Here is a 14,991-nt window from a genome sequence, read left to right as displayed (position 1 = left end):
TCCCAGCTACTTCGGAGGCTGAGGCAGGAGAATCGTTTGAACCCAGGAGGTGGAGGTTGCAGTGAGCCAAGTTTGCACCACTGCACTCCTGCATGGGAGACAGAGCAAGACGCTGTCTAAAAAAAAAAAAAAAGAAAGAAAGAAAAGAAAAGAAAGAAAAGACAAAAGAAAAGAAAAGAAAGAAAAGAATGGAGTTAACTAGGAGGCGTTAAGGAGAGGGAAAGTCTTCTAGGAGAAACAGCCTATACAAAGTCCTGCAGCAGGACAAATTGCTACCTGAGGCTTGATGAATGCACCCTGAGCTACTAAATCAACTGCAAAGGCTCTACCTTCGTTATATTTGTTTTATTTCATGAGAACATGAAGGCTTTTCAAAAACTTATAATAAAATATATTTACATGCAGAAAGGTGCACAAATGATAATGTATGGTTAGATGGATTTTTACAAAATGAACACACCTGTGTAACTACAACCCAAATCAAGAACGAGAACATCACCAGATCCTCAGCAGTCCCTCTTGTGCCCACTCCCAGCCTCTACTCCCCCAATCCAAAAGTAACCACCACTCTAACTACTTCTTCTTCTCCTTTGCCTTCTCCTTCTCCTTCTTGTTCTTCTTCTGCTTCCTCTTCCTCTTCTTCTCCTTCTCCTTCTTCTTCTTTTTATTTTACTCTAAGTTCTGGGATACATGTGTAGAACACGCAGGTTTGTTACATAGGTATACATGTGCCACGGTGCTTTGCTGTACCTATCAACCCGTCACCTAGGCTTTAAGCCCCGCATGCATTAGGTATTTGTCCTAATGCTCTTCCTTCCCTCGCCCTCCACCCCCAGACAGGCCCCAATGTGTGATGTTCCCCTCCCTGTGTCCATGTGTTCTCATTGTTCAACTCCCACTTATGAGTGAGAACATGCAGTGTTTGGTTTTCTGTTCCTGTGTTAGTTTGCTGAGGATGATGACTTCCAGCTTCATCCATGTCCCCGCAAAGGACATGAACTCATTCCTTTTTATGGCTGTGTAGTATTCCATTGCCACCCTAACTTCTAACAGCTTACATTAGTCTGCCTGTTCCTGAACTTCATATAAATGTTCTTGGCGGCCGGGCGCGGTGGCTCACGCTTGTAATCCCAGCACTTTGGGAGGCCGAGGTGGGCGGATCACGAGGTCAGGAGATCGAGACCACGGTGAAACCCCGTCTCTACTAAAAAAAAAATACAAAAAATTAGCCGGGCGTGGTGGCGGGCGCCTGTAGTCCCAGCTACTCGGAGAGGCTGAGGCAGGAGAATGGCGTGAACCCGGGAGGCGGAGCTTGCAGTGAGCCGAGATTGCGCCACTGCACTCCAGCCTGGGCGACAGAGTGAGACTCCGTCTCAAAAAAAAAAAAAAAAAAAAAAAAATGTTCTTGGCTCTGGTTTCATTATGTTTGTGAGATTCAGCCACAGTTTTTGATGTACTTGAAGATTCATTTCCACTGCTGTGAATATCCCACAACTTATTTGTCCATTCTCTGCAAATGGGCATTAAGTTGCTCTCATTTTAGGGCCTTTTTTTTTGAGACAGTTTATCCTTCTGTCACCCAGGCTAGAGTGCAGTGGTGTGGTCGTGGCTCACTGCAGCCTTGATCTCCCAGGCTCAAGCCATCCTCCCACCTCAGCCCCCTGAGTAGCTGGGACTACAGGCATGTACCACCACACCTGGCTAATTTTTTTTTTTTTTTTTTGAGACAGAGGCTTGCTCTGTTGCCCAGGCTGGAGTGTAGGGGCTCAATCTTGGCTCACTGCACCTCTGCCTCCCACGTTCCAGTGATTCTCCTGGCTCAGCCTCCCGAGTAGCTGGGACTACAGGCACATGCCACCACACCCCACTAATTTTTTAGTATTAGTAGAGACAGGGTTTCACCATATTGGCCAGGCAGGTCTCAAACTCCAGGTGATCCTCCCACCTCAGCCTCCCAAAGTGCTGGGATTACAGGCATGAGCCACCACACCCAGCCCACACCTTGCTAATTTTTAAGCAATTTTTAGTAGAGACGAGGTTTTGCTATGTTGCCCAGGCCAGTCTCAAACTCCTGGGCTCAAGAAATTCTCCCACCTTAGCCTCCCAAAATGCTGGCATTCCAGGCATGAGTCACCATGCCCGGCTGGGGCTATTCTGAATGAATTCTCATGCATGTCTGTGGGGCACACTGTATACACTTCTGTTGGGTGTATAGCCAGGAGGAGAATTTCTGGTCATAGCAGATGCCGTGTTCAACTTTAGTAGATATAATTAAGGTCATGTTAAAAGCCACAATGAGTCAAGCCTATGGAAATTCATGTGAGGCCGATATGGTTGCTTCAAGAGAAGAGAGAAGGAGGAGGCATCATGCCACTCTCAGAACTTGGTACCCCACCTCTGCTGTAATTCCCTCCTCTGAGATATCAGCCTCAACACTGAGTTTCTTTACGGTGTTTCCAGCCATCTTTAGGTAAAAATATGGCACACATGGAAACAAATGGTTTCTCTTATATGCATTTGTCTGGCAAAAGCATATTGTAAGTGATCCAAAAGGAATTGATTTACAAAATCTGAAAATATCCAAAAAAGGAGAACAAAACCTGCCAAATGAATTTAAATTTCAGGTCATCAGAACCATTGCTCTGATGTCATTTTGTGCCACCCTCTGCCCTGTCCACACCCCAACGCTATAATTATCTTCCAGAACACCGGCTTCAGCCTTGGCTGGTCCCTCTTCATGGGCTGCCCTTTCCTCAGCTCTTCAAGGGCAGTGCCTTCTTCTGCCTATTCAATTCTCAATTGGTTCTTCTTTTCTTTTAGCCAGTCACTCTCTGTCTTATGACCTGTTCTATTTTCTTTTCTTTTCTTTTTTTTTTTTTTTTTTTGAGATGGAGTCTCACTCTATTGCCCAGGCTGCAGTGTGGTGGTGTGATCTCAGCTCACTGCAACCTCTGCCTCCTGGGTTCAAGCAATTCTCTGTCTCAGCCTCCAGAGTAGCTGAGACTACAGGTGCCTGCCACCACGCACAGCTAATTTTTTGTATTTTTAATAGAGATGGGGTTTCACCATCTTGGCCAGGCTGGTCTTGAACTCCTGACCTCGTGATCCACTCGCCTTGGCCTCCCAAAGTGCTGGGATTACAGGCGTGAGCCACCGTGCCCGGCCGAGCTGTTCTATTTTCTTCATTGAGTCTGTCCCTTCTTGAAATTATAAAAAATTATAATGATTTTTTGCTAGCTTGTTCAGTGTGAGCTCCCAGTAAGCTCCTGTAATGCCTGGCACATAGTAGATGCTTAAGAAATCTTTCTAGAATGAATGAATGGGCTGAATGAATCATCAGGGAAGCTGGCTTGAGGAAACTTGATCTTGGGCTATCTTCTTGGTGATGTGTGAGCTCCACTTGCCCCTCTGGCCCCTGTGGGACCAAGGTAGCTATGAACTCTGCAAATTGTTGATTCCTTTGTGCCTGCAGATCAGGCACTGCCCTTGTCGGGGACCTCCTTTGGTGCTTAGCTCTGTGCCAGAGGACACGGTGACAACTGAGGTGTGAATGCAATGTCAATGATTGACTAGGGCCGCTGCTGGGCTGCATATTTCTAGGCACAAACTGTGGCTGCATCATTAATAGAGGCCTAGAGGCAACCTGAGTCTCCCTCCTTCCAGGGTGGTGGCCATGGCCAAGGCTCCCGCCATCAATCCTTGGAGATTAGATGAGAACGGGACTGGGGCTTTGACCCTGCAAGGACTAAATCCCACCAGCATCCTAAGAGGAGTTTTCATCAAAGCCACATTGCAGAAGATGTGTAAAGCACTGTCTCCTCTCAGCTCAGAGAAGCCCTGGCAAGTAGGCAGAACTGGCCTTATTCATCCTGTTTAGAAAATGAGAAACTGGGCCAGGTGCGGTGGCTCACACCTGTAATCCCAGCACTTTGGGAGGCCGAGGCAGGTGGATCACGAAGTCAAGAGATTGAGACCATCCTGGCCAACATGGTGAAACCCCATCTCTACTAAAAATACTAATAATTAGCTGCGAGTGGTGGCACATGCCTGTAGTCCCAGCTACTCAGGAGGCTAATGCAAGAGAATCACTTGAACCCGGGAGGCGGAGATTGCAGTGAGCCAAGATCACACCACTGCACTCCAGCCTGGCAAAAGAGCGAGACTCCATCTCAAAAAAAAAAAAAAAAAAAAAAAAAAAGAGAGAGAGAGAGAAATTGGAAGCCTGGTTGTAAAACGCTCGTTGGAGTTTCCATGGCTACTGCTCATCCTAAAATCCAGGCATCCTCAATCCCTGTCCCAGCTTCATCCTGGCATTCCCTTTCCCCTTTCCATGGTTGGAATTAAGCCCAGAAGAAATATGCATAGGTACTTTACCCTATGCCTGCCTGCAGTGGGTGCTCCCAATTCCATTGTATTCAAACTCTAACACTTTTATTATTATTATTTTAAAATTTAGAGACAGGATCTCACTCTGTCGCCCAGGCTGAAGTGCAGTGATGCAATCATGGCTCACTGCAGGCACAAATTCCTGGGTTCAAGCAATTCTCCCACCTCAGCCTCCTGAGTAGCTGAGAATACAGGTATCTGTCACCACACCCGGCTAAGTTTTAAGGTTTTTGTAGAGACAGGGTCTTGTTTTGTTGACCAGGCTGGTCTCAAACTTCTGGGTAAAAGTGATCTTCCCATCTCAGCCTCCCAGAGTGTTGGGATTACAGGTGTGAGCCACTGCACCTGGCTCAAAAACTATTTGTTAAGAACTTAATTGTTCCAGGCATTGGACTAGAATCAGAAAACTAATAGTCTGATAATAATAACGAACACATCTGCCACTTGCTTAGAGTACAGTGCAATGTAAAGCAGATTTCAACATACTACAGCCTGTAGTCCAAATCTGGCCTGCTGTTTGAATGTATAAATAAAACTTTATTGGAACACAGTCATTCCCATTTGTTAACACGTGGCTGCCTTCACACTGCATCAGCAGATCTGAGTAGTTACAACAGAGACTGCCTGGCCTTTAAGACCTGAAATATTAATGATCTGGGCCTTTGCAGAAAACTTTTGCTGACTCCACCACTACTGGCTGGGGAGCTTTGAGGAAGTTATTCTACCTTTCTGTGCCTCAGTTTCTCCATCTGTAAAAGCACCTCTTATATTGGGGTGTTATGACATAGGAGAAGGGTCTAGAACAATGCCTGGAACATAGTATATGCTACAGGTATGTGTCAGGCCTTGTGCCTTGCAAACATCATTTTATCTTCCCAGCAACGTAGAGGGGTAGATCTTTTCACCATCCCCATTTAACAGATGAAAAAACTGAGATTTGACGAGAGGCAGTGATTGTTTCTTAAGCCTGTGGTAAGGATTCGGATGCAGAGGGGAGTGCTATCAATTCTGGCAGTCTCTTTAGAGGACCCAGGAGTGCAAGTGAGATCAGCCACTGCCCTTGTGACGCTCTCTATAGAGAACAAGCAATAAGGAGCAGATGTAATTCTTTGAGGCGAGGGCCTTGATGGGGAAAACACAGATGCTGTGAGGCCACAGAGGTGGAGCAGGCACCCTGGCCTGTGCAGTCAGGGGAGACTTCCTAGAGGGGGTGACGATGAAGCTTCCCATATGGCAGAAGAGGTCCCAGGCACTGGTTTCCCTGATGAAGGGGGCTCAAAGGTAATGCCTTGGGGACCTTCTCTGCTAGTTTCACCCACAGTCTGGAAGTTGCCATATTGTTACTTTGTCGCCTCTGAGTGGAGTCAGGTCTCTCCTGCCCTTCAGGAGGGAAGGTCATTGCAGCTCCTGGGCCACTCCATTAGCAGTCATGGGCTCCCATGACCTAGGGCCTCTCATTTCCTCACAGCTCTCCCCAGAGCAAACACATCGCAAAGGGCTCCTTGCTGGTGTCAGCGAGTACCCCTTGTTGAGGGTCATCCCCTGGTATCTATAGGAAACAGCAGCCTCTGTTGCTTCTCTCACTGCCCCCGCCCTCCCTCCCCATCTCTCGCCACCGCAGCCACCACCCTCCCACAAGCCTGCTGGGGGCTGCAGTCCTGCCCTTAGCTGATTCTCCGAGGTTTTCTTGTGGCGCCTTGCTCTGGGTCTATCCTGTGTCTTTCATGCCCTCTTGTGTCCATTCTGAGAACTACAAAGCATCCTGCAGCCCTTGGATGTGTGTTTCTTGCAAATAACACTGAATCCGGCCAGGGCCATGAACAGTACCCATGGTGACCTCCTACCCGTTACCTCAACAGCTGGCCGGACACAGAGGAAAGAGCAGGTGGCTCCAAGGCCCTAGAGAAGGGCAGAGTCACAAGCTGGAGAAGCCTGGGTCCCTGAGAGGCTGCATGGAGCAGAGCCTCCCACCTTTACCCTATGGCTGTTAAGTGGACTTCCCATGAGCATGAAACAAGTGTGACACACAAGCACCATTACCTTTGCAGCTGATGGGCTCTGACCTGTTGCCCTCAAAAAACAGCTTCAACTCCGGGGCCTTGGTAATCCCAAACTCCTGCTGAAGCTCCTTCTCTACGGTAATGTCCACTTTACCAAAGCCGATCCCATTCTTGCCTTTGCCCATGATCTCCACAGCTTTGCCCAGCTCTTCCGCCAAGTTCCTGGATTGCTTTGAGGATGGGTTGTCTGAAAGAGTATGAAGACAAAATTCGAGAGAGCCTTTCCTCGCTCCCCATCTCCAACGGTAGATTATTTGTTGGGCCTGCTTAGCTCCGGGAACCTTCCTTTTGCTCAGCTGTTAATGGCTGAATTTTCATAAATGTGACAGGATGTGAGACACAATGGTTCATGAAATTGGACAACCTGGGAGATGTCTATCAAGGTTCTTTGGATTCAGTAGCACTGGAAACAATACAACCGTGGGCAACTTTACTCCATCTCTCCGAGCTCCACTTTTCTCTTGTGTAAAGTGGGGGAAAATAATAGTGGTTACTTCAAGGAATTGTCAGAGTTAAATGAAATTTATGTCACAATCGTCTATAATTGCTTATTGTTTTCTAAGAGCTTTATGTGCATTAAGCCATTTACTCCTCTCTATAACTCTGTGGGATGGGTATTATTATTATCTCAATTTTATACATGAGGAAACTGAAGGACAACAAATGACTTACTTGCCCAAAGCCCTATGACAGTGAGAGGTATGGCCAGGATAAGAGCCCATTCCATCTGGCTGTAGAGTTCTTCTTTTCTAACCTCCACTAGGCATGTAAAACACTTGGCATAATGCCGGGCACAAGTTAAGTACATGATGCATTCTTACTGCTGCTTCCATTATTATTGTAAAATTTCTGTTCAAAGCAGGACCCAAGCAATGATTACACAAAGGCATGCAGAGTGGTATAATGGACATTGGAGACTCAGATGCGGGGAGGCTGGGTGCAGGGTGAGGGATTAAAAAAAACTGCATATTGGGTAGAATGAACATGACTCAGGTGATGGGTGCACTAAAATCTCAGACCTCACCTCTGTACAATTCATCCCTGTAACCAAAAGCCACTTGTACCCCAAAAGCTATTGAAATAAACAAAAACAAACCACTCAATAGCATAGACACGATGATCACATTTATGGAATTGTTAAAAAGTGTATGCACAGGGCAAAAGAAGTCTAGAGGGAAATTTTCCAAACTATTAAAATTTTTTGTTTTAAAAAAATTCTGTGGTCAGAAATTATGGAGAGACAGAGAGGAAGCATGAGAGCTCATGAGCGCCATCTGGTGGAACGTCCTGGAGCTAACAGGCCAAATTGAGCCCCTGCAGTTGCCCTGCATGTAATTGGACAGGGGACTTTCGCAGGTAAGGAAAACCAGGTGTGGGAAGCGCGGGGATAGGGGAGGTTGTAGTGTTCCCCTGAGTCCACCCTCTTGTCTCGAAGAGACCTGAAACTCTCCATTAGGCGATCTGATCTGGACGCCTTGGCCCCTCACGTTGCTGGGCAGTGGGGAGCGAGTGGGGAAGCCGTTCTCTGGAAGCAGTATCAGGGAGCTGGCACGTGACCTTGGCAGTGGAAGAGGCTTTTCTGGCTAAACGGAGGGGACTAAAAGGCGCCCAAGTTTGCCTTTCTTCCTCCTGATAACATTGTGGGGCTGCAGGTCACTCGCTACCCCATGACTGAGGAAGGGGGCTGAGCCAGGGCAGGGGGTCATTGGTTTCCTTTCAAGCCAGAACATTTTATCTTTTTCACTGCCGCCCACCCCCTCGGTCCATCTGGAGCACTTGGAGAAAGTGCAAATGACCTCTGCTGCGGAGGGCAAGTTCCAAGTCCAATAGAGAGGTCTTTTGTAAAGTGCCGCTCAGAAAGCAGGGCCCCGGGACAGCTGGCGCGGGCCCCGTTTCTGGTCAGCACGCCTGCTCCTGCAATGGGATCAGAAAGTGAATGATCGCTTTCATTAAACTCCCTGTCAATGGACGGGAAGCGGGGACTCTGTGCCTCCCTGCTGGATCGATGCCCCTCCACTGCCTGCTTTGTCACCGTCATTGCCTTCCATATCCCCCATCCATCATCACCAGCATGCACTGGCCAATTGCTGGCTGCTCTGGTCTGTGGGGCTCTCCCCGGCTTCCTCGTGGATGTGGCCATGCTGGGCTCAGGATTGCTGATTGACATAGAATACGAATCTGAGTTTCTGAGGGCGGAAGCTCAGGGCAAGAGAAACACTTGGAATGATTGTCCAGATGGTAAAGCAAATTTTAGAGGTTCCACACACAACCCAGTGCCCCTGGGTGTCTGAAATGGAAGGGACAGAAAGAGATTGTGGCAACTGGAGTGCTGGGTTCTGAGAGCTAGATTGATGGGGCCTATGGTAATAGTAATGGAGATTCATTCATTCATTTTATGCATTCATTCATTTATTCATTCATACAACGAAACTTTCAGGATATGCCATTTGCCAGGCACTGTCCTGGGGATTGTGGATATAACAGTGAACAGATAAAAACCCCTGCTGTCACTGGAAAAGGCAGAAAATAAGCAGAATAACAAAGTAAAATACGTGCTGTTAGATAATATGTGCTTTGGAAAAGACCAGGAGAGTTGGAGGTTGGGAGTATTAGGGAAATTGCAAGTTAAAGTAGGAGGCTAAAGATGGCTCACTGAGAAGCAATGTTTTACTAAAGATGGAAAGAAATGAGAGCGCAAGCCATGTAGACATCTAGCAGGAGGGAATTCCTGGTAAAGGGTCAGTGTATGCAAAGGCCCTGAGGTGGGGCATGTGTGACATGTTCAAGGTATGACAAGAAGTCCATTGGGTCTGGAGCAGAGTGAGCTGGGGCCAGGTGACAGGTGATGTAGGGTCTTGCAGGCCACTGAATAGACTTTGACTTTTCCCAGAATATGGAATGGTACCAGAGGGTTTGGAGCAGAGGTGGATGTGATCTGAGTTACTTTTTTTTTTCTTTTTTCTTTTTTTTTTTTTAAGACGGATCTTGTTCTGTCGCCCAGGCTGGAGTACAGTGGCACCATCTTGGCTTACTGCAACATCCACATCCCAGGTTCAAGCGATTCTCCTGCCTCGGCCTCTTGAGTAGCTGGGATTACAGGCATGCACCACCAGGCCCTGCTAATTTTTGTATTTTTAGTAGAGACAGAGTTTTACCATGCTGGCCAGGCTGGTCTCGAACTCCTGACCTCAGGTGGTGATCTGAGCTACTTTTTAACTGGATTTCTCTGAATATTATATGGAGATTAGACAAAAAGGGAAAAAGAATGGATGCAGGTAAACCAGTTGGAGGCCACTACAGTAATCCAGGCAAGAGATGGTGATGGCTTTGGGCTAGGAGAGTGGTAATGGAGGAGCTGAGAAGTGATTCCATGCTAGAGAGATTTGGGAGGAGGAGTTTGGATATGGAACATGGTGAAAGAGAAGAGTCAAGGGTGTCTCTGAGGTTTTGATCTGAGTGACTTAGGATTATGTAGGATCTTCTCCTATGGAAAGATGATGACGATGTCACTATCATCACCATAATGATGATGATGTCACTACCATCACCATAATGATGATGATATTGATGGCGATGTTGATAATGAGAATAGTAATAATAATAACACGTATTGATCTCTTACTGTGCTAAGTACTTTGTTTCGTGTTCCATGCATTATCCTGGTTAATCTTCAGAACAACCCTGTGAGTTATCTATGATTACAAGCAGAAATATCACAGATGAGGAAATGGAAGCCCAGTGGTCTTACAGCTAGTATGCAGTTAGGCTGAGAGTCAACTCAAAGGCTGACTGGCTGCAAGGTTCATGCTCTAAGTGACCAAATTGGCCAGCTGGTCTGAAAAATCTTTTTCTTGGAGCAGATTGATGGGGGCATGTTTTTCATTTCTTCTGTTCCAGGTGGTTCCCATCAGAGCAGAGACAACCTACACAGCCAACGCCACTCTTTAAAATTTAGAGTCTGATTTTCTGGCTTCTTTCTTTAAAAATTTTGCAAATTGGGCCAGGCGTGGCGACTCCACGCCTGTAATCCCAGGACTTTGAGAAGCCGAGGGGGGCAGACCACCTGAGGTCAGGAGTTTGAGACCAGCCTGACCAACATGGAGAAACCCCGTCTCTACAAAAAATACAAAATTAGCCTGGCATGGTGGCACATGCCTGTAATCCTAGCTACTTGGGAGGCTGAGGCAGGAGAATTGCTGGAACCTGAGAGGTGGAGGTTGCGGTGAGCCAAGATTGCGCCATTGTATTTTAGCCTGGGCAACAAGAGCAAAACTTCATCTCAAAAAAAAAAAAAAAAAAAAAATTGCAAATTGGTTTTCCTTCTGGGCTCTGGAACCTTGAATTCCAAGTTTGTAGGTGTGAAATGAATGCATACACCCCTCAGGTCTCAGCATCTACATTCTGCCATGGTCAACTGGAAATGCCAGTTTGGCTGGGTATGGAGACAATTCACGTGTATATTGGCACTTAGGCTGAGCAGTGCGCAGTGGGCTGTAGATAGGCAGAGGCCAAGAGTGCCCATGGACCCAACTTCTCTCAGACCCTGCGCTCTCAGGCCCTAGCTCATTGTCTGCCATATACTAGATGCTCGATGAACGTGAATTCCTTAGGTTATCTCATCAAACAGAGGCAGTTATGGTGGTTTACTTTCCTTGTGGCCCAGGAAACTTGTTTTTATTTTTTTAAGTCTCTGTGACTCAGTTTCCTCATTCATAAAAAGTGGGGTTATTAATAGATCCTACATCTCAGAGTGATCCTACAAAATAAGACAAGGTGTGCAAAACTTTGGTACAAATAAACATTAGCTATTTTAATGACATAGGTGGAGACTCTTTGGTCTTGCTCTGACCAGATTCTCTCTGGGAAGGGAGGGTCCCATGGTGATGTCAGGAACCCCAAAGATCTTCCGGCTACTGATGAGAGGGAACAACAGTGACCATCACCAAACCATCCATCGCAAGTTCTAGACCTATTATGGAGTTCTCACGTGGGTTTCAAGGTAAGCACATGGGACTCAGGGCCATGTTAGAACAGGCAGTGGCTCCGTGACTGTCTGCTTGGTGTGTAGATGTGTTAGTGGCTAATGGACCTAGAATTAACGTTTGCCTGATCTTTAGTAGAAAACCCCAGGTTTCCTTCTCTGAGCAGTGAATGTGAGTCAGAGGAGGGGCTGATGGGTGATGGGGAGGTGATGAGTATAGGGAATGGAGTTTGATTCCAGCACAAGGAACTTGAGTCTGCCTTTCTTTTCTTTTTCTTTTTTTTTTTTTTTTTGAGACGGAGTCTCGCTCTGTCACCCAGGCTGGAGTGCAGTGGCGCAATCTCGGCTCACTGCAAGCTCCGCCTCCCGGGTTCACGCCATTCTCCTGCCTCAGCCTCTCCGAGTAGCTGGGACTACAGGCGCCCGCGACCACGCCCGGCTAATTTTTTGTATTTTTTTAGTAGAGACAGTGTTTCACCGTGGCCTCGATCTCCTGACCTCGTGATCCGCCCGCCTCGGCCTCCCAAAGTGCTGGGATTACAAGCGTGAGCCACCGCGCCCGGCCGAGTCTGCCTTTCTTTAGACCAGTGGTTCTCAATGGGGGACATTTTGCAAGGTCCGGAGGCATTTTTGGTTGTCACAATTGGAAAAAGAGATGCTACTGGCATTTAGTGGGTAGAGGCCAGGGATGCTGCTAAGCATTCTACAATGCTCAGGACAGCCCCCAGCCCCACAAGCAAAGAATCATCTAGTCAAATGTCCATAGGGCTTAGGATGAGAAACCCTACTTTAGATCCAACTTCTGAACAAGCATGAAAAAAATATTCTGAGAATAACCCTCTCCCCATTCCATAGGGCCATGTACAGTATACAGAGGTTCTCACAGCTGATAGGGACTTCAGGATTGTCATCAATCTCTTCTTGTTTCTCAGGGGCCAGCCACCAATTTGTTCTGACCATTGCAATGGCCTTTAAGTTTTTAAAAGATCTGTACCTCCCTATTTTTCTGGCCTCATTTCCTATTCCTCTTCTCTTCAGAAACCCTATATCTTTAGCCACATAGGCACAATCTCCCTCACCCCAGGGTATTTTTACTCGCTGATCCTTCTGCCCTAAATCTGCATGGATCACTGCCTCACCACCTTAAGATCTTTGCTAAAGTGTTACGTTTCCAGGGTAGCTGTCCCTGGCCATCCTATTTAACACTACAGCCGCATCTCCATCCACCCCATGCATTCCCTATCATTCTTGTCTATTTTTCTCCATAGTACTTTTAACCATAGGAAATACTACATATTTTACTTATTTATTTATCTTTTGTCTTCTCTCTCCAGGATGGCAGTTCCAGGAGGGCAAGGATGATCACCTGTTTTGTTTACCACTATAACCTCAGTGCCTACAATATATCTGGCAAATAACCAGTATTCAATAAATACTGAAGTAATGAAGGTTCCAATGATCAGCACAGTGCAAGAAGATGAATTTAGCACCAGTTTTGGTGTCAAGCTTGGTCTCAAATCCAGTCTTCACCACTTACCAGTTGTGTGACCTTGGGCAAATGATCTAACCTTTCTGACACTTATGTGCTTCATATACAAGATGGGGACAAGGTTTTCAAGTGCAGTGCCTGAAATACAGGTGCTTGATAAATGGCCTTTGTTATCATCACCATTGTTGTCATTATCATCACCATAACCATCATCACCAGCACCATCACCACTGTCATCACCATCACCATAACAATCATCATCACCAGCACCATCACCACTGTCATCACCATCACCATAACAATCATCATCACCACAACCATCATCACCACTGTCATCATCATCAGCATAACAATCATCATCACCAGCACCATCACCACCACTGTCATCACCATCATAACAATTATCACCAGCACCATCATCACCACTGTCATCATCATCACCATAGTTAATAATCATGATCACCACAACCATCATCACCATTGTCATCATCATCATAACAATTATCACCAGCACCATCATCACCACTGTCATCATCATCACCAGCACCATCATCACCACTGTCATCATCATCAGCATAGTTAATAATCATCACCACAACCATCATTGCCATTGTCATCATCATCATAACAATTATCACCAGCACCATCATCACCATTGTCATCACCATCACCATAACAATCATCATCACCAGCACCATCATCACCACTGTCATCATCATCAGCATAGTTAATAATCATCATCACCAGCACCATCACCACCATTGTCATCATCATCACCATAACAATCATCATCACCAGCACCATCATCACCATTGTCATCACCATCACCATAACAATCATCATCACCAGCACCATCATCACCATTGTCATCATCATCATAATCATCATCACCAGCACCATCATCACCATTGTCATCATCATCAGCATAGTTAATAATCATGATCACCAGTACCATCATCACCATTGTCATCATCATCATAATCATCATCACCAGCACCATCATCGAAATTGTCATCATCATCACCATAGTTAATAATCATAATTAGCACCATCGTCACCATTGTCATCATCATCACCATCATCATTATTCCATCCACATTACCATCTCCACATCATGCTCACCATCATCATCTAACCTACTCCCAGGACAGAATCTTGTCACCTCTGCCTTAGGGACAAGTGATAAAGGACCCTAGACAGCTCCGAATCTTATCTTGACCTCTCTCCACTAATGGTAGTTAGTCCTTCTCTCCTTGATTCATTCAAGTTAATGTAGATGAAGAAAATTATGGGCCAAAGGAAATCTCATTCATTCATCTATTCATTCATTTAACATCTATGGAAGCCTACCATGCTCCAAGCACAATGCTAAATGTTAGGAATCAGGAGATGAATAAGATTTGGCCCCCAACATCATGCAATGTACATGATGAAAAGCAGTTTTGATACCATATGGCAAATACTGTGAGAGAGGGGGTAAAAAGAAGGTGGTGGGAACATAGGAAGGCCTCCCAGCCAGACTAAGTGCGAGTGAAGGTGGGCATAGCCTACCAACGAGGGGCATAAACTTCACAATCCAGGTGAAGGAGTGTAGGAAGGATACTATGGAAGCTGCAAGTGCAAAGGCCCAGAGGCTGTAGCTGTGGGCTAGATCAAGCAGAAGACCTCAGCTACTGAGTGACCTGATCAGATTTGCATTTTAGAGGAAGTCTCTCTGGGTGCATTGCAGGACAGCATTGGAGAAGGCAGGGAGACCATCTCAGAGGCTGCTGCAGTGGTTCAGGTGAGGAATAATGAGGCCAGAACCAAGGTAGTGGTGGTGGGATGGAGAGAACAGAGATTGCAAAGGGATTTAGAAAGTGGCATCCACAGGACGTGGTGATGGATTACATGTGAGAGTAGAGGAATCAAGAACAACCTTGAGGTTACTGACTTTGACACTGAGTGGATGGTGGTACTGTCAGTGAAGGCAGGACATAAGAAGCAGCAGATTGTTGGGACCAAATCAAAGATGCTGAGATCTGGGGACTGCGAGGAACATTGAGAGGAAAGCTCCCCCAACCACTGGCTCTTGG

General features: G+C 46.4%; 1 protein-coding gene across 1 annotated transcript in view; it reads right to left on the bottom strand.

Annotated features, from left to right (window-relative positions):
• PDILT (protein disulfide isomerase like, testis expressed) overlaps positions 1 to 14,991 on the bottom strand; it is a 45,921-nt gene that overhangs the window by 18,478 nt on the left and 12,452 nt on the right. The window contains exon 3 of the mRNA XM_055298609.1: positions 6,427 to 6,633. Within this exon, the coding sequence (XP_055154584.1) occupies positions 6,427 to 6,633 (207 nt within the window). The remainder of the gene's footprint in view (positions 1 to 6,426; positions 6,634 to 14,991) is intronic.

This window comes from Symphalangus syndactylus, chromosome 11 (assembly GCF_028878055.3).
Source record: "Symphalangus syndactylus isolate Jambi chromosome 11, NHGRI_mSymSyn1-v2.1_pri, whole genome shotgun sequence".
NCBI lineage: Eukaryota > Metazoa > Chordata > Mammalia > Primates > Hylobatidae > Symphalangus > Symphalangus syndactylus.
This window is presented reverse-complemented; position numbering and strand designations above follow the sequence as displayed.